General features: G+C 37.5%; 1 protein-coding gene across 3 annotated transcripts in view; it reads left to right on the forward strand.

Annotated features, from left to right (window-relative positions):
- The window catches only part of ABCB11 (ATP binding cassette subfamily B member 11), a 114,142-nt gene extending 93,829 nt beyond the window's left edge, over positions 1 to 20,313 (forward strand). For all 3 annotated transcript variants that reach the window (XM_017519666.2, XM_017519667.2, XM_037735268.1), the window contains 7 exons: positions 6,562 to 6,765; positions 8,695 to 8,936; positions 11,182 to 11,338; positions 12,489 to 12,686; positions 16,264 to 16,470; positions 18,774 to 18,920; positions 19,755 to 20,313. In XM_017519666.2, the coding sequence (XP_017375155.1) occupies positions 6,562 to 6,765; positions 8,695 to 8,936; positions 11,182 to 11,338; positions 12,489 to 12,686; positions 16,264 to 16,470; positions 18,774 to 18,920; positions 19,755 to 19,955 (1,356 nt within the window). In that variant the 3' untranslated portion in view covers positions 19,956 to 20,313. The remainder of the gene's footprint in view (positions 1 to 6,561; positions 6,766 to 8,694; positions 8,937 to 11,181; positions 11,339 to 12,488; positions 12,687 to 16,263; positions 16,471 to 18,773; positions 18,921 to 19,754) is intronic.
- The last annotated feature ends 276 nt before the right edge of the window (positions 20,314 to 20,589 follow it).

Below are 20,589 nucleotides of genomic sequence, written 5' to 3' on the forward strand. Positions count from 1 at the left end.
AGAGGAAATTCTCAGAATTTTTCTAATACTTTTGTTGTTTTTTTAAAAATAAGATTTCTAACCCAGGTCAAATTGATCTTAAGATTGGTGTGAGGTAGATTAGGTAGATTTGGCTTTGTTTTAGTGAAGCTGGGTAGAAAATATTCCAAAAAATTTTAAAATATGGATTATATTTTCCACTGGTTTGAAATCTTTCCTCCCATTGTGAATATTAAGTTCCTATATATGCTTGGAACTATCTGGGCATTCTCTATTCTTTGAATTGATCAAGTTGACTTAGTCTGTCAAAACTCTATTGTTTTAATTCTTTAAACTTGAATTTTTGTTTAATATTTGTAGAAAGATACATAGTAGGTTTGTATATTTATGGGGTACATAAGATGTTTAGATACAAGCATGTAATGTAAAATAAGCACATTATAAAGAATGGGGTATCCATTCCCTCAAGCATTTATCCTTCGTGTTACAAACACTCTGATTACACTCTTTTAGTTATTTTTAAATGTACAATTAAATTATTGACTATAGTCACCCTATCATGCTATCAAATAGTAGGTCTTATTCATTCTTTTTATTTGTTTTATACCTGTTGTTTTAATTCTTATAACTTAATACATTTTTAATATCTGGTAAGGCAAATCTCTGTATACTAATTTTTCCTTTTCAAAATTGTCTTATTTCTTCCTGAATGTTAATTATTCTAATGTACTTTATACTCATGTTGATTTCTTAAAAATAATTCATTTTGATTCTGGTTGAATTCATAAACACACATAAACACACATTAGGATTGCTATTGTGGGGATACTAAATCTTCCTGAGAAACATACAAATAAGACTCTTTAGTTTTTAGCAAGATTTATAGTGATATTAATATGCCCCCACTTTTTCTCATGTATTTTTTTCCACTATTTTGAATGAGATGTTTTTCTCGCTTGTATCTGTAAATGAATGTTGTAAGTTGAGATAAAAGCTATTAGTTTTTGTACATTTATCTTAAGATCTTTCCAAGCTCTCTTATAATTTTAAAATTTCAATATAGCCTACTGGGTTTTCTAGATATATAATCAAATGCCAGTCATAGCTCTGAGATGTTGCAGGTTTGGCTTCAGACCAACACAATAAAGAGAATATTGCAATAAAACCTGTCACACTAATTCTTTGGCTCCCTGGTGCATATAAAAGTTGTGTTTACACTATACTATATTCTACTAACTATGCAATAGCATTTTGTTTAAAAATTAAACAATGTACATATCTTAATTTATTAATGGCAACTGATCACGGTGGTGGTTTCTGAAAGCTAGAGTCACAATGCCTTATAAGACAACTATGAAGTTTGCGTCATTAATTGACACTTCCTTTCATGAAAGATTTCTCTGTAGCAGGTGAATACTGATTGATAGTATTTTACCCACAGTAGAATCTTTCGAAATTGGATTCAGTTCTCTCAAACACTATCAACTGCTTTATCGACTGCGTTTATGTAATATTCTAACTCCTTTGTAATCTTTTCAACAGTGTTCATAGCATTCTCACCAGGAGTAGATTTCCTCTCAAGAAACCACTTTACTCATCCATAAGAAGCAACTGCTTATCCATTCAAGTTTTATCATGAGATTGCAGCAATTTAATGCAGCACATCTTCAGACTCCACTTCTAATTCTAGTTATCTTGCTATTTTTATGACATCTACAGTTACTCCCTTGGAAATCTTGAACCCTCAAAGTCATCCATGAGGGTTGGAATCAACTTCTTTCAAGCACCTATTTATGTGGATATTCTGACCTCCTCCCATGAATCATGAATTTTCTTAATGGCATCTAGAATGGTGAATCCTTTCCAGAAGGTTTTCAGTTTACTTTGCCTGGATCCCTCAGAGAAATCACTATGGCAGATGTAGCCTTGTAAAATGTACTTCTTAAATAAAAAGACTTCAAAGTCAAAATTACTCCCAGATCATGGGCTGCAGAATTCATTTTGTGTTAACAGGTGCAACATTTATCTCCTTGCACATCTCCATCAGAGCACTGGGTGACTACGTGCACTGTCAATGAGCCCTAATATTTTTGAAAGGTATATTTTTTTTCCTGAGCAGTAGGTGTCAACAGTGGGCTTCAAATGTTTTTTAAAAACTGTGTTTTCCACAGATGTGCTATCGTCTAGGCTTTGTTATTCTATTTATAGTGCATAGGCAGAGTCGATCTAACATACCTCTTAGGGGCCTAGAATTTTTGGAATGGTAAACTGCAACTTAAAGTCATCAGCTGCATTAACCCCTAACAAGAGAGTCAGCCTGTTTTTCATAAGTTTGAAGTCAGGCATTGACTTTTCCTCTCTAGGTATGTAAGTCCTAGATGGCATCTTCCTCCAATAGAAAGCTGTTTTGTCAACGTGGAAAACCTGTTATTTAGTGTAGCCACCTTCATCAATGATTTCAGCTAGGTCTTCTGGAGAACTTGCCGCAGCTTCTACATTAGCGCTGCTGCTGCTTCTTGCACTTTTACATTGTAGAAACGCATTTTTCTTAAACCTCATGAACCAACTTTTCTTCCAAAGGTTACTCACTTCTCTCAGCCTTGCTAGGATTGAAGAGAGTTAGGGCCTTGTTCTGGATTAGGTTTGGCTTAAAGAATGTTGTAGTAGATTTGATCTTGTCTCCAGACCACTCAAACATTCTTCATAACAGCAATAAAGCTGGTTCACTTCACTTTCTTATCATTTGTATGTTCACTGGAATAGCACTTTCAATTTCCTTTAAGAACTTTTTTGTTTTTTGTTTTTTTTTGCATTCACAGTTACCTGTTCAGCGCATAAGGCCTAACTTTTAGCCTGTCTCAGCCTTTGACATGCCTTCCTCACTGAGCTTAGTCATTTCTAGCTTTTGATTTAAAGTGAGAGATGGGTGACTCTTTATTTCACTTGAACACTTAGAGACCAATGTGGGGTTATTAATTGGTCTAATTTCAATATTATTGTGTCTCAGGTAAGAGGGAGGTCTGGAGAGAGAAAGAGAGGTGGGGGGGGGGGCGGAGAAAGGCCAGTCAGTGAAGCAGTCAGAACAAACACATTGAATGAATTTTCAGTCTTATATGGGAGTGGTACATATTGCTCTAAAACAATTACACTAATAATGTCAAAGATTACTGATCACAGGTCACCACAACAGATGTTAATAATGAGAAAGTTTCAATATTGTGAGAATTACCAAAATGTGATGCAGAAATATAAAGTGAACATATATCGTTGGAAAAATGGCACCGATAGAATTGCTCTGCATATTCAGGGTTGCCACATACCTTCCATTTGTAAAAATCACAGTATCTGCAAAGCAAAAAATGCAAAAAATATCATTTTATCTCTTCTTTTTTCATGTTTATACTCATTTAATTTTCTTATTAGCTAGAGCGTATTGAGAAATATGTGGGAGTAGATGGAATTCTCTCAAGCAAGACAAAAAACTACAAAGTAGACTTGTTGGACTTCATAAATTTAAAACTTTTATATAAGCAAATGATAAACTAGAAAAACATTTAAAATAAAGATTAATATCCCAAATATTACCCTATTATGTGTAGAGTTCCTAAAACCATCATGAATATTCATGAGGATGGGAAATAACTGACACTCTTGTACAATGTACAAAGTTTTTCAATGTTTTCTAGAGAGTAATAGTAAATAATAGTAAGCACGTGTTTTGGAGAGTAATGGTAAATAGTGATATCCCCTCAAAAACTTTAAAGTTGCTTTTCAAGTATTCTGTAATACCTGACAGTTCTTGCCAACCAGAAATTCTTTTTTTAAAAAAGTCATATACTCTTTGACCAGAATTCTCATGAGTAAATTCCCTCCTATTGTGTAAGAATGTGCGTTAAGGGATATTTATCATTTTTTATATTAACAAAAAAATTAATAAAATTCCCTGGAAACTATCCAAATATCCATCAACGGGAAAATAGTTGAATCAATTATGATACATTTATACTAAGGAATATTACACACTTACTTTTTAAAGTGTTCTATATATTGATCTGGAAGGACAGTTATGTAACAATGATAAGTGAAAAAAGTCAAAGTACAAAGTAATATGTAGAGTATGAGCCCTTTTTGTAAAGAAAAAATTAATATATATATTAAATATGTACCTATGTTTTGTTTGTATCTTAGGCTGTGTTATTTTTAATTTTTTAAAAAACAGTACCAATTGAATAAAATGTAAATAATAATGACATCCCAAACAACTGCAAAGTTCCTTTTCAAGTACTCTGTAATGCCTGACCATCCTTGCCAACCAAAAATTCTTTTTTAAAAAAAATTGTGGTAAAACATTTGTAATGTAAAATTTACTACTTTATCTTTAAGTGTACAGGCTGAGTGGCATTAAGTACCTTTACACTGTTGTGCAACCATCACCACTATTCATTTCTAGAAATTTTTTACTATTCCAAACAGAAATTCTGTACTCTTAAAATGGTAACTACCCATCCTGCGCTCCCTCCCCTCAGCCCCCAGCAACCATCACTCTACTTTCTGTGTCTATGAATCTGACTACTCTGTGTATCTCATCTAAGTGGAATCATATGAATTTGTCCTTTTATGCCTGCCTTATTTCACATAACATAATGTTTTTGAAGTTTCTCTATGCTGTAGTATATGTCAGAGCTATATTCCTTTTTATGGATGTTTATTTTATAGATATATCATGTTTTCTTTATTCATGTGTCAGTGGACATTCAGGTTGTTTCTACCTTTTGGCTGTTATGAATAATGCTGCTATGAACATGCGTGTACAAATGAGAAATTCTTGATTTAGCCTTTTAGTCTCCAAGGAAGTTAGTACTAACACATGGAAATACTTTGGGACACAATTTTATATCCCATTTGTGTCTTCAATTCAGTATAAAGATGCAAAGTATTCCTGAATAACACTACCTTAGCACCTAATGCTTACCAACAGCTTACCTTTGGTTGTTTTACATTGTTTGTCTTAAATAATCATGTGTTTCTACAATTTTTAAAAGAAGTGATGTAATTGTCCTCACCCAAGTATTTTCTTCAGAGTGCACTAAGTTTTGGCCATATCTACCTAGCTGCAACTGAAACAAGATTTGGAACCATTGGGTGCCCTGATTAGTATAGATATAATTACCACAGTGGTCCATTCTCCATCTATATTGGGACTGAATCAATATATGCAGTTGTCCATCTGCATTGACTAAATAGCTGTGTATTACAGCAGCATGTAACTTTATACCAATGAATAGGCTAAGTTCAATTAGATCAAAGTTGTATCTTGTAACAGTCTTGTATCTACTTCAAAAATATAGAGCAAGGATTAATCTTCATTGAATAAGTCATATTACTATAAGCCTAATGACTGGATATCTTCAAGCAAGCCAAATGCATCAGTACCTGACACATGTGTAGCCCATGTTTAGGGCTATATTAACCTCAGACAGACTGCTCTAGCTCTGACACCCTTAAAATGAAGATTAGTCAATAAATTAAGTTCTGATAATCTATGAATAAAGTAACTTTTTATTAATCCAGCTTTCAGATATGTTAAAGGGAGCTCATCTTTTAAAAGAACTTATTGAACGAATGACTACCATATGACCCAGCAATTCCCCTGCTAGGTCTATATCCAAAAGAATTGAAAGCAGGGACTTGAAAGGTGCTTATACACCCATGTTCATAGCAGCATTACTCCCAGTAGCCAAAAGCTGGAAATAACCCAAGTGTCTGTCAATGGATGAATGGATAAACAAAATGTGATATATACATACAATGGAATATTATTCTGTTTTAAAAAGGAATGAAGCTAGGTGTGGTGGTTCATGCCTGTAGTCCCAGCACAATGGGAGGCTAAGGTGGGAGGATCACTTGAGCTCAGGAGTTTGAGACCACCCTGGGCAACATAGTGAGACCTCATCTCTACTAAAATTTAAAAGTTAGCAGGTATAGTAGCATGTATCTGTGATCCTAGCTACTTAGGATGCTGAGGCAGGAGGACTGCTTGAGCCCAGGAGGTCAAGGCTACAGTGAGCCATAATTATGCCACTGCCCTCCAGCCTGAGTGACAGAGTGAGAACTTGTCTCAAAATAAACAAAAAATAAAAATAAAAAGGAATGAAATTTTTATACCTGCTGTAACATGGTTGAAGCTTAAAAACATTATGTTTAGCAAAATAAGCAGACACAGAAAGAAAAATGTTGTATGATTCTACTTCTATGAGGTACCTAGGGAAGGCAAATTCACACAGACAGAGAGTTACAATAGAAGTCACCAAGAGCTTAAGGGTGAGAGGAGAAAGGGAGGTTATTGTTTAATGGATACAGCGTTTTTGTTGGACATGATTTTAAAAGCTTTAGGTATAGATGTGTGATGGTTACACAACACAGTGAAATGCCACTGAACTGTACACTTAAGAACTGTTAAAATGGTATATATTGTTATGTATATTTTATCACAATTTTATAAAACATCTGTCCTTTTTGTATAATGATAGTTGGTAAAAGAGACTGTATGTCTGAGATGGGTTGATTACTTTTGGTTTGCAGGCCGCCGGCTCTCAGATCGGGATGATGGTCAATTCCTTCACTAACGTCACTGTGGCCATGATCATTGCCTTCTCCTTTAGCTGGAAGCTGAGCCTGGTCATCTTGTGCTTCTTCCCTTTCTTGGCTTTATCAGGAGCTGCACAGACCAAGATGCTGACAGGATTTGCCTCTCGAGATAAGCAGGCCCTGGAGATGGTGGGACAGGTAATCTTGAAGATCTGTTTTTCCCACTCCTCGTGGCTGAGTAGCTATCAGACAAACTGTTAAAAACGAATAATATGAAGAGACTTAGGAAGCTGTCAGCCCACAGACAGGCACACTTAAGAACTTTCCACTACTCTTTGCATGTATGCTTGGCCCAAAGGCTGAGTCAATAAAGCTCTGAGGCTCTGCGTTTGAGCAGGTGTAGAGAAATAGTGGGGTGAACAGAGGATTGCATGTTCAGTTTCCTCTCGCATAGTGATTCGTTCCACATTCCACTTTGGTGTGCTCTCACTTGCAGGGGTGGATAGTTCAGTTTTCTGGCAGTGAGGCTTTTGTAATTTAATGGTTTCCCTGAGCCGTGCTGTCCACACAAAGAGGAGCTATGATGGTTTTAATGACACATGCCTTTTCTCTTCACACTTTAGAGTCCCCAGGCTTGGGGCAAGTGTCTTTTCCAACTAGACTCATGAGATGCAGTTTAGGTTTTGGATACACTTAGGTTTTAGCTACACATTTTAAAATGTGTTCTAATTAATATCTTGTCCTCAGGGGGTAAATGAGGGATGGTGGCATAAACGCTTATCAAGTATAAGAAATCACACAGGCTGGGCACGGTGGCTCAAGCCTGTAATCCCAGCACGTTGGGAGACCGAGGCAGGTGGATCACCTGAGGTTGGGAGCTCAAGACCAGCCTGGCCCACATGGTGAAAGCTTGCCTCTACTAAAACTACAAAAATTAGCTAGGCATGGTGGCAGGCACCTGTAATCTCAGCTTCTTGGGAGGCTGAGGCAGGAGAATTTCTTGAACCTGGGAGACAGAGGTTGCAGTGAGCCAAGATTATGCCATTGTACTCCCTCCTGGGCAACAAGAGCAAAACTCCATCTAAAAAAATAATAAATAAATAAATAAATAAATAAATCATACATACATACACATACTCACTCTTTTAACAAATTCACAATAGCCTAGATTCTGTATCTTTTAAAAGAGGGGATGTGAACTCTGCTCAAGCAGGCAGAAGCCAAAAGGACTTCTTATGTTAATGGAACAAAGAGGCCTACCTTTCTGCCTTTTAAGGGTAGGACCCTAATTTAGAAACAGTGAGATTACTTGCCCTAATGTGTGGGTTAGAACAAATACAAATTCATAGTATAGACTAAAAGATACAATTTCTACCTATTTTAAGTTATGTTAGAGGGTACTGATGGACATACAGAGTGGAATAACAGACATTAAAGACCACAAAAGGAGGGAGGGTAGGAGGGGGCAAGGGTTGAAAAATTACCTATTGTGTATGAAATTCATTATTGGAGCGATGGGCACACTAAAAGCCCACACGTCCCCACTACACAATATATGCCTATAAGAAACCTGCACTCATACCCCCTAAATATACACAAATTAAACATTTTTTAATGTTAAGGAAAAAAATTATTGTTTTACCACTAGAGGTAGAAATACTCATTTTTCCTAAAACGTCATTGGCAAATAAATTTAATTAGTTTTGTTTACCGCTAACACTAACTTAAGTTCTATAATATTTGGCCAGATTAATTTTTAAAGAAAATATAATCTAATAATTTAAATATATATTATTAATCTTTTGTCTCAGAGGAAATTTATAGGTACCATTTTATACATTTCAAATGAATTAGCAAAGAAGCTAAAAAGCTTTCTCTTCCACTATAAGTAGAGGCAACAAAGCCATGCTGTGTTAGAATTCAGGGAAACTTGAATTTAACTGAAAAATCGTCACGTGGTCCAGTTGGGTTGACCTCCAGCCACTTCCTTGTATTCCCAGATCACGCGTCCATCTCTGATTTGTACCACCTTCTGCCATTTGCACCAACTAATCATGCAGCCATTGAAATGTCATGAAAGGAGTTATTTCTGCCCTTGTATTCCTAAGACTCTTTTTCAATCTTCAGATTACAAACGAAGCCCTCAGTAACATCCGCACTGTTGCTGGAATTGGAAAGCAGAGGCGGTTCATTGAAGCACTTGAGACGGAGCTGGAGAAGCCGCTCAAGACAGCTATTCAGAAAGCCAATGTTTATGGATTCTGCTTTGCCTTTTCCCAGAGCATCGTGTTTGTTGCAAATTCTGCTTCCTACAGATATGGGGGTTACTTAATCCCCAACGAGGGGCTCCATTTCAGCTACGTGTTCAGGTGAGGAATATCCGCCCACAGTGAGAAAACATCAGCACTCAAGGAAGGAATAGCCTGGTTCTGTCGGTTAGCTTTTTTTGCTGCTTAACAAACCATCCCAAGCTTGGTGTCTTACAGTAGCTTGGGATGATTTACAATTAATTATTTCTCAAGCTTCTGTGGGTCATCACGGTGGTTCTTCTGACCTGGGCTGACTCAGTGAGGCTTCTATGTATACTTCTGTCTCCACATGGCCTGTCTAGCAGATGAGCTTCTTTTCTTCATATTATGGCCTCAGATTTCCAAGTGCCACAGAAGAGGGCAAGCCCCACTGTTTAAATCCTTTTCAAGTCTCTCCACACAAAGAGGCCAAAGAAAATCATACTATCAAGCCCAGATTTAAGGAACAGAAAAAGGTAGAATCCACTTTTTGATGAGAGGAGGAAAAAAGTCATATTGTAAAGGGATGCATGATAGTGTGAATGAATGTGATCGTTTCTAAACCATCTGCCACACATGTTAATGCTGAGAAAATCTAGAGGCCTTGGCTAAGATGCTTCATAGAGAACTGTTTTATTTGAACTCTACTCCTCTCTTGCAAAGAGGGCATGTTCCCAGCTGACTCCTCCTAGGCAGAGACGTGATAGGCCATACAGGTGAATGATGTTCCGTTCATGTAGCCAAAGCCTGCTTTTCAAATAAAATTAGCTTTGAGTCCAATTTCTTACATTTCCAGAGGTGAAAGCCTGAGGGTGTCAAGGTACTGGGGAACGAGGTACACACGTATATGATGGACAGTAGGGGGTAAGAGTGGAGATGGTCCGAGACAGGTTTGGAGGGCATTAGGAAAAGTGATCCTATAGGGATCTGTTCTTGGGTTTCCTTCTCTAGCCATGAGTCCTGCCTTCTCACCTGATGTCTCTTTCAGCACTTCTCTCCCGCTCCACTACACCCATCCAGCTAGGAAATCTCTTTTTTCTAAATCTTTGCACATTTTTACTAACCTAAATTGGAAAACACAAACTGTTGGCTTATTTTTATTTAGTTTATATTATGGTTTTAGGAGAATTTTTTGCCAACATGTAAAAATCTGGGACTACAGGCAGGGTGCAGTGGCTCATGCCCATAATCTCAGCAGTTTGGGAGGCTGAGGCAGGCAGATCACTTGAGGTCAGGAGTTTGAGATCAGCCTGGCCAACATGGCAAAACCTCGTCTCTAAAAAAATAGAAAAATTAGCAGGGTATGGTTGTATATGCCTGTAATCCTAGCTACTAGGGAGGCTGAGACAGGAGAACCGCTTGAACCCAGGAGGCAGAGGTTGCAGTGAGCCAAGATCATGCCACTGCACTCCAGCCTGGGTAACAGAGCGAGACTCCGTCTCAAAAAAAAAAAAAAAAAAAAAAACCTGGAAGGTCATCTTCCACCATTTTTCATTTCATTTCAAGTGTTTTTCATTCCCTTAGGCTTTAAACTGGGCTCCTGAAGATGTTCTAGGATTTACAATTCTGGCCTCAAACAATTCCTGCTTATGAGCCAAGCAGTGTGACCCACAAAGACACATCCCTTATCCCTTTCCCCATCCCAGGCAGACCCTCTGTACATGGCAGTGCAAGTGAACAGCTTTGGGGGCTACTACTCACATCATAGTCTGTATAGCAACAAAGTTATCTCTCATCGTATGTATCATTCATTTATTCCTTCACTCACTCTTTCATTAATTAAATACATGTAGAATATAGTTAGAGGCTAAGACAGGTAGAAGGAGACAGGCGATTGCATCTGTCTTGCTCTCTGAAGCATAAATTATATACATACCTGGCACAGAATTGATGCTTATATTACCAATTATCTTTTATATACCTATCATAGATTCAAAAAAATTTAGCATTATAGAAAAATCAACTCAATCTGGTGATCTTTCAAGCCTGCTTTCTTTTAAAGACATTTTTTCAGAAGTCTTTTTTCCCCCTCAAACAATTTTCTTAAAAGACGCTATTGTGGTTGAATAAAGGTTTGGAGGTCTGATCTCTCCCATTCATGTTTGTTCAGTCCTCTTCTAAGCCCTTTTTCATAGAACACAGTTTGAAAACTGCTAATCTCTTAAAGGCCACCCTCTCCATTCCCAGACAAGTCTGAAGTGACTTGCTTAAGGCTGTGTGGTCCTTTCCTAGCAGAACCAGGGCTAGAGCCCCAAACTTCTGCCTCCTGGCCCATCACACCAACCACACCGCCCCCGTCTCTGCCTGTGTGTCTGTCTGGTTGCAGGGTGATCTCTGCAGTTGTACTGAGTGCGACAGCTCTTGGGAGAGCCTCCTCTTACACCCCAAGTTATGCCAAAGCTAAAATATCAGCTGCACGCTTTTTTCAACTGCTGGACCGACAACCGCCAATCAGTGTATATAATAGTGCAGGTGAAAAATGGGTAAGTATCAATGAGGGGTAGGGTTGTGTGTGTGTGTGTGTGTGTGTGTGCACACGTGTGTGTGCAGGACAGCCATTAGGGATGGCCATACAATACCACTTAGCTTTTTAATTATTTCTTTATATGGCTGCATACATATGTACTCGGCGTAGACAGATTTGTAAATACAAAGGAATAAAGTAAATTAGCATCAAAAATTATTCCTAAAGCTGGCATTTGAACAATGCAATGACATTCAATGAATGCTAAATTCTGTATAATATAAAATACACTTAGTTCCCGAATGAATGAAGCCAGTTGTCCTTTGAGATCTACCTAACCACTGTGTTTTCTATTGATGTTCTGATACGGAATGCAGAAAAAGCAATTCTTCCTGTCCAATAACATGGATTTAATTCATGTTCATCTTGATTCAAGTTTTAGCTTATGTGGATATCCAGAAAATTAATTCAATCTCAACAAAATATCTGTTCTTCTGATTGATACATAGGTATTTTTAAATCTTCTCTACCTATTTTTTTTTGAAAATTTTAATATGTTCAAGAAAGCAAAAGCAAATAGACACTCGTAAAGCCAAATTAAATTCTGAAATCTTTCTAAATTTGTAAAATTTCTCCTTCAGTTCAGTAACAGTAAGGTTTCTGTGTGGTCCATTAAATGTCTATCTACTTCTAGAGTTTGTAAGTTAGAGAGTTTTAAGCACACCAAAGTACAGTAGAAAGTATTCACCTTTGCAGTACAGACCTCAAGTAACTTTTTCTCTAGGTCATTTTAAATGTAACATTATTATTTTGAGTAGTTTGGGGAACAAAGCTATAGGGTTTGGACAGTTACTGGCTTCTGTGATACAATATCTTTTAGCTACTCTCTTCTATTCAGAATGTCAAGAATGGATGGCAAGAAAATTCCCATAGGTTAGACTGAGAATAGGGGGAGTGAAATGTCTTTAATTTTATTGCCCAAGCCTCCCTTTATACTATACCTCCCAGAATAGGGAATGGGATATCCTTTTATTAAGTTGCTGTCTCTATACTTTGGCAGCGTGGTTTGAAGATATCTCAAGCAGGGATTTTAAACTCAAGAGTTAGGTATGTTTTAATATTCTAGGCTTCAGTAAGAGCATCTCCAATTTTGATTCTCCCATCCCCAGGACAACTTCCAGGGGAAGATTGACTTTGTTGATTGTAAATTTACATATCCTTCTCGACCTGACACGCAAGTTCTGAATGGTCTCTCAGTGTCGATTAGTCCAGGGCAGACGCTGGCGTTTGTTGGGAGCAGTGGATGTGGGAAAAGCACCAGCATTCAGCTGTTGGAACGTTTCTATGATCCTGATCAAGGGAAGGTGGTAAGCAACACAACCTTTTTGAGAATTTTGCTTTCTGTAGAATATTTCAAACCCCTAAAAGTGGGCTTCAAGTTTCTGCTTTCCCAGACTCACTTTAAAATGCTTGCCTAAGGCACTTACCCCATGCATATTTTCCAGTCCCAGTCATTTGCTGCTTCACCTGATTCTACCTCACAATTTCTAATGTCAGATTTTCCCCAGTTCCAGATGGCCTGCTGACCAGTTAGGTAAAGAAAACTGGGCACACTGCAAAGCTGGAGATAAGTGTATTTAATAGAAGCATTCGCTTACACGTAAATGGAGCAGAAAGTGCAGACTAATCAGGAAACTAATGACCAGGAATGGAAAAAGTGGGGGTGATAAGGGAAATAATGATAAATGAGCAAGAAAGGAGATTTAGCATAAAAAGATCTAAGACAATCCTTGTTCAAGAAGCTGAAGTCTAAATAGCGCAAGGAACTCAAATTGAGAGCCCTAAAGCTTTGGCAAGTATATTTGAAATTTCAGTCAATAGCTTTGGTACTTATTTTTCATAACATTTCTTTCTCTTTTCTGTCCTTTTTTTCTTTCTTTAAAAGTAATATATGCAGAAAGTCACAAAATCAAATAATAAACATTTATATTAAAAAGCCACCCCCTGCTTTATGCTTACACTCCCACTCCACATTTCTCTGCTCAAAGGCAACTATTTTTTTTTTTTTTGAGACAGAGTTTCACTCTTGTTACCCAGGCTGGAGTGCAATGGCGCGATCTCGGCTCACCGCAACCTCCGTCTCCTGGGTTCAGGCAATTCTCCTGCCTCAACCTCCTGAGTAGCTGGGATTACAGGCACGTGCCACCACGCCCAGCTGATTTTTTGTATTTTTAGTAGAGACGGGGTTTCACCATATTGACCAGGATGGTCTTGATGTCTTGACCTCATGATCCACCCGCCTCGGCCTCCCAAAGTGCTGGGATTACAGGCTTGAGCCACCACGCCCGGCCTAAAGGCAACTATTTTGACCACTTGTTGTTTTTTGATCTCCCAATGATTACTTTTATGTCTTTAAATAATATGCTCATGCTATTTTAAGATTTAACAAATTTAGACTCTCTGTGATTTATTCTCAAGAGATATAAATCTACTTACCCTCACCACTCCTTCCTTTTACCTACCTCCTCCCAATATAGTTATATCATTTTTTAGGCCTTCTATTTATAATTTTATAAACTTCTGATCTGCTTCCGCTGCTCTTCCACCACCTGTAGATAGTTCCTCTTTAATTCACGCTTTCTAAAATAAAAATGTTAGCAATCCTACCTTTATTTTCACCTCGTACTCCCTTCTTTCACCTCTCAAGTTCTACCTGCACTTTTATCAAGAATTCAAAGCACATTCTGTTTATAGCGTTATCTTTCCTGCTTTCACTCTAGGTTGATTCTAAAAGTTGAAAATCAGTTGACAGCTTTCTTAATGATTATGTTACTATTGTTTATCCCACAGTCAAATAGTGAGGTGCATTTGCATGATATTTTTTTTGTTTGTTTTTCTGAAAGGCTTTCTTTTTTCTTGCATTTTTTATCTTGATGGAAATCTTTGTATTCTTCTAATGCCTCTATACAGCCATCTATCCCCTCATTTCTATCACTTGCAACCTTTGCCTGTTGAGTCTCCTGTGAGTTCTCTGCGATATCTTCTTGGATTAGATCCATTATTTTGTAGTTCCCATGCCTTCCTTTTTCATAGTTTTCACACTCTTGTTGGAGTTCATCCACAAGCAGTTTTCTAAGAAATAGTTCAGAGATATGGGTCTGAAAATGTTTTATTTTGCTCCATACTTGATTCATTGTTTAATCCCAATACTTTGAAAGTGGTCTTTCTGATTTTCCTGAATACTATAAACTTTAGTGTAATGAGGACAGATAATGTTATGAAGAGAAATGCTGAGAAAAACTTGAAAGAGGCAACTAAAGATTTCCTTGCATAAAGCAAAGCAAGAAAACAAGCAAATAGACATTGACAGAATCCAGGAAGTTATAAAAATAAGGACCAAGCACTGATTACCTGTAATTTATAATCCCTTCTATTATTAGGTTGAGGTATAAAGATTTTAATTTGAAAGTATTTGGTAACTGATGAACCTAGAAAGCCCATTGTAACCAGAGATATAATCCCAGTAAGATAGAAGATTCGGTTTTCCAAAATGAGCTTTGTCATGCCTACAGCCATCGTAGATTGTGAACTATGCAAGATACAGGAACCGGAATCCCTCATATTTTACTTCCAACATTAACATGTATATTAAGTATATTTCTCTGAATATGCCATTGAATGTTCTAGTCACAGGTAGAAAGCAAGGCCAATAAGGAAGTCATTATGACTTCTTACATTTCATAGGCACAGTCTATTTTGTTATATCATCATAAAATATTTCTACAAACATTTTAATGAAAAAACCTATCACTTTTTATAAATTTTTTTCAAAGTCCTCTTTGCCTTTGAGGAAGCTACCAAAAATGGGCATTCAACATTTTCAACATTTAATTGTATACCTATGATGTTCCTGTTACTGCATTAGGCCCTGTGGGAAATTCTAAGGAACATGAAACATGCCTTCTGTCTTCCAGGAGCTTACTTTGTAGCACATTTAGAAGAATGAGCAAACAGCCCCAGTGTTTAATTATTAAATGTGGTTTGCATTAAATGCTATGGAAAATAAGTAAAGCAATATAAGCCAGGGCTAATTGTTATTGAGAAATGCCTCATATTTTTTCTAATAAGTGTTTGCTTTTTCCATTACAAATTATCTTAAATATAATCTGTTCATACTATTTATCACAATTTTTTTCTGAAATAATAGGGCCAAATACTTTATAGTAGTATGTTAGGCATATACTGTACCTTTAATATTCTAGGACTCTTTAGTGAACCAGCTCATGTGGTAGATATTCAACTACCTAGACTTAACTGCCTAACTAGACTGTGAATTCCTAGGAAACAGAGATTATATTTTCTTCATGTAGCAGACATAGACTGCTAAGGATGGTGCTTTGTGGCAGGTGATTCAAATATATGTTTGTTGATTGACTAAGTGAATAAATGTATTCCTTTTTACTTGGTTTTGTTAGTTATTCAGAGATAACTGAATTAGTAAAATCAACTGCATTAGTAAAATCAAGAAAACTGGTTTGACCTTTATATTGCCCAGTGGCTTCACAGAGAAAAATCCTTTCCATAACTCATAAGTCTCAAAATAGGGCAGATTTGTAGATTTGTAGAGAGTCTGCTGCATCAAAATAAGGGAAAGTTATTTCTCACCCGAAAACCTGAGCATCTTTCTCTTTTGTTTTATCCGTGGAGCCAGAGTTGAGGAAATAAATAAGATCATAGTCTGATCAGTGTTAACATGGACACCACTCCTGATAGACGTTACATCCAGAGGTCAAAGGCAACATAGTTTATCCCGTAATTTTAGCCTTGGGATTGTTATCTGTTAAGCAAACCAAATGTCCCGCATAACACCTAATGCTAGAATATGAACTTTCCTCACTGCTGGAATTCTAAAACTGAATGACCCATCACCTCCTCTATTGGCAGATGATAGATGGACATGACAGTAAAAAAGTAAATGTCCAGTTCCTGCGCTCAAACATTGGAATTGTTTCCCAGGAACCAGTCTTGTTTGCCTGTAGCATAATGGACAATATCAAGTATGGAGACAACACCAAAGAAATTCCCATGGAAAGAGTCATAGCAGCTGCAAAACAGGCTCAGCTGCATGACTTTGTCATGTCACTCCCAGAGGTGAGTACCAAGTCAGAGCCACTCCCTATGGGAGACAAGGATGGGGAGAAGTAGAATGGCCAGAGTGGACAGGTTGAGCATCCCTAATCTGAAAATCCCAAATCAAAAATGTTCCAAAATTCAAAAACTTTTGAGTGCCAACATGATTCCACAAGTGGAAAATTTCACACCTGACCTCATGTGGTGGGGTCACAGTCAAAATGCAGTCAAAACTTTGTTTCATGTGCAAAATTATTTAAAATATTATAGGAATTTACTTTTGGGTGATGTGTATGAAGGGATAAGAAACATGAATTTTGTGGTTAGACTTGAGTCCTGTCCCCAAGATATCTCCTTATATGCAGATATTCCAAAATATGAAAAAAATCCAAAATCTGAAACACTCCTGGTCCCAAGCATTTCTGATAAGAAATATTCAATCTGTATTATGACTGTGGCTCAAGAAGGTCAAAGGCTACATAATTTATCTCGCAGCACCCCCAGACTGTCTTAGTTTTTTAAGTAAAATAAATATTCTTCATCAACATACTCTTTAATTTTGGGAAGTATTTTTGGGTTTTTTTTTTTTCTTTTTTTTTTGTACATTGAGCTTTAGTTGGTATAGTTGGGAAAGCCGTAAATTTGGAGCTGACCTGGGCTTGAACCCAAGCTTTGAAACTTACTAGCTTCGTAACTTTGGGACAATTATCCTTTCTGAGATTGTTCCATCTGCAAAATGCAAGAAAATAATGTTAAAATGAAAAAACAAACCATACACAGAGAACACTGCTGCTGTTATTACTGCCATCATCATCATTTTATTACTTGGCAGTGTGTAGCATGTATGGTGGGTACATTGCATCTGCCTTGGTGTCTCTTACTTTCCCGGAGTCAAGTCCAGATTTCGCACAATATTGACTCTGCGTTTTTCCAACTACCAAAAGTCCCTCTTTGTTTTGATCACAAGAAAAATTAAAACATGGAAACCAACTTGTAGGGCCAAATTTTACCTTTAACCTTCTCTACTTACTTTTAAAAAATATCCCTGGGAAAATTGCTTTTCTTTAAAAGTGATTATGTTTATAAATTTTGTGGTGTTTGTGGAGGGCTTTTTGTTTGCTCTTTTCACAAAGTCTCCTAAGTGTTAGGCTCTTGATCTGGTTCTTGCCTGGTAGCCCAATCTATAAGCACATAGAAATTACTATTTGCTGCATCCAGAGCTCCAAAGCAAAGCTGGTGTGTTTCCTGGAAGATTCATTTATCCCACAAACCCTTATTGAGTGCGTACTCATTTTGGGCAAGGCACTGGCATGGAGCTGGTTTACAGCATTGTCCTCATACAGACTTGCCTATGGAACCCTTCTCTGAGCAGTTTGTCTCCACAAAGACAACATAGGTTTTCATGGGTCTCACCTGGCTTAGTGGAGCATTCATCAGGAGGCAAGGGAAGCAGGGGAAGGAAAGAACTCGTGTTGTGGAAGGCAGGGAAGAGCAGTGGTCAAGGCAAGGATTCAGAAAACAGACAGATTCACTTTCACCTGGATTCAGATTTCACTTTCACTGCTTGTTACTTGTCCTCCCGCCATTTGTTTGCATAAGTTTTGTAATCTGAAAAATAGGGTGGGTATGGTTTCTGTGAATATTAAATGGTAACCTAACTAGAATAGTTAGCACAATACCTCTATGGTAAACACTTTATGGATGTTAACTAATTTTTATGTAGCCATGCAAGGCATGAATGATTTTTCTTCCTAATTTTATCTAAAACTCATAATAAATATGTGAAGTAAGTGTTAATGCTGCACCTTTCAGATAACTGTGCAGCTCAAACAAATTTAAATAATTTGTTCAGGAACACAAGCTAGTAAGCAGCAGAGTGGAGCTTCTAACCAAGGCCTGTGTTCCAGAGTGCCACCTCCCTAATACAGCAATGGACCAGAAGATAGCATAAAAGGCATTTCCATTCTTGGGATTAGTCCATCTTGGAAGGATTTTTCCAGATAAGAGTCTAGAATCAGAAAGTCTCAAATTAAGGAGGGTCTCATATATGGACTCTTACCTGGACACAGGGAGAAGGAGATTGAAAATATAAACCTAAAAGAAATGCAGAAATGAGTAATAAAATTCCCTTGCGTTCCACACCAAAAGTCACAAATTCCACATTTTTCTTATATTCCTAAGTGGATTTGACATCCTGTAGGAGGACTCACTCACTATTCCCTAGTTCCTCAAACAAATAATTTAAATTACAGAGGAGACATGAGCTCTGTACAGTACAGGAGCAATAACTGTTTCTATTTCTTAAACTTACCACACATTTTCAGAAATACGAAACTAACGTTGGGTCCCAGGGGTCTCAACTCTCCAGAGGGGAGAAACAGCGCATTGCTATTGCTCGGGCCATTGTACGAGATCCTAAAATCTTGCTACTAGATGAAGCCACTTCTGCCTTAGACACAGAAAGTGAAAAGGTAAGTATTGACTTTCTAAAGTCTTAGATCATTACAAAGAGTCTTTTGCTGTAAAATCTGTGCTTATAAAATGGCACCATTTTCAATTTTCTGATTCATTTACAGTAAAAATTGGCAATACTTTGTGGAACCAAAAGACAATTATTTAGAGCAAATGATTTAATATAAGATCGTGTCAAATAAAATATTTTACCTTTAAAATAAGAATTGTTTTTAAGATTCTTTAGGCTAAGTGACTTTTTTTCAAAGGCAAATAATCACCTTTCTTGAATAAAGTAACAATCTAGGTTATCTGTTATAAATATTTTATAGTTCTAAATCTATGTGACAGAGAAGGTAGGCCACGTACAAAACAAAATAAGAGGTGATATCTGATGTGTGGTTTGGATGAAAGAAGATACAATTGAGCAAAACACAATTATGAAATTTGAAATGTGTAATTAACGCCTTGAAAATCAGGATTCCATTTTGGAAAGAGCTAAAATGTCCTCAATGTAGAGCAGTCATCAGGAACGGCCACTTAACTGCTAGCCTCCATTGTTTTCTTGGTTTCATTTCAGTAAACTAGACCATCAAATATTGTAAAATTACATAAGGAATTCCTAGTTTGCTTTCTTCTTGCGTCACTGAAATTTCTCGGCCTGTCCACCGCCATCGAGATCTCTGATGCATTGCATTTACTGAGTACTTGCTTAACCCTCTCTTATGTCCGAGCCTTTGGGTTTGCCCTCAAGTATAGGACTGTTATTCAGGTCGTGTTAACTGAACTCTCGTGATGGAGGGCTGGGGAGCAATCATGCATCTCTGCATCAACTCTCCATCTTCTCTTTGCAGACGGTGCAGGTTGCTCTAGACAAAGCCAGAGAGGGTCGGACCTGCATTGTCATTGCCCATCGCTTGTCCACCATCCAGAACGCGGATATCATTGCTGTCATGGCACAGGGGGTGGTGATTGAAAAAGGGACCCACGAAGAACTGATGGCCCGAAAAGGAGCCTACTACAAACTAGTCACCACAGGATCCCCCATCAGTTGACCCAATGCAAGAACTTCAGACACACATGATGCCACAGTTACAGGGGCTGTTTTTAAAGGAAAAACAATCTCAGCAGGAGGGACTGCTGGGATTGTTTTTTCTTTAAAGAAGAATGTTAATATTTTACTTTTACAGCCATTGTCATATATCAGAATCCAAGCTAATTTCTAATGACCTTCAATAATAATTCTGCTTTAGATGTGTATAAAGAAAATGAAAGAAACTAGGGTCCATGTGAGGGAAAACCCAATATCAAGTGATGGCTCAGCCACCACTCATTGCTTCTCTGTGCAGAAGCCATTCCTGCACAGAGAATTAATGAGACATCTGGGCATAAATGAGACTTTGAACTCCTCAAGAGCAGAGAACTGTCTTGCATTTTTGAACCCTTGGTGTACACAGAGGCTGGTCTATAACAGGAACTCAACAAACATTTGTTGAGCTAGACTAATGTCAAATTTGAAAAGAACAAAAGGACTGAAGACCAGCTGTGTTTCTTAACTAAAGTTGTCTTGCACATGAAAGCAGCTTCCTTCATCTCTAAGGCTGAGAATAGGGAAAGGGTGGATGCTGTCAGGCTGAGGGAGGCAGAAGGGGAAAGTATTCGCACAGGCTTTCTAGTTAGGGCCGTTGA

The sequence above is a fragment of the Cebus imitator genome, unplaced genomic scaffold (genome assembly GCF_001604975.1).
Source record: "Cebus imitator isolate Cc_AM_T3 unplaced genomic scaffold, Cebus_imitator-1.0 Scaffold765, whole genome shotgun sequence".
Classification (NCBI taxonomy): domain Eukaryota; kingdom Metazoa; phylum Chordata; class Mammalia; order Primates; family Cebidae; genus Cebus; species Cebus imitator.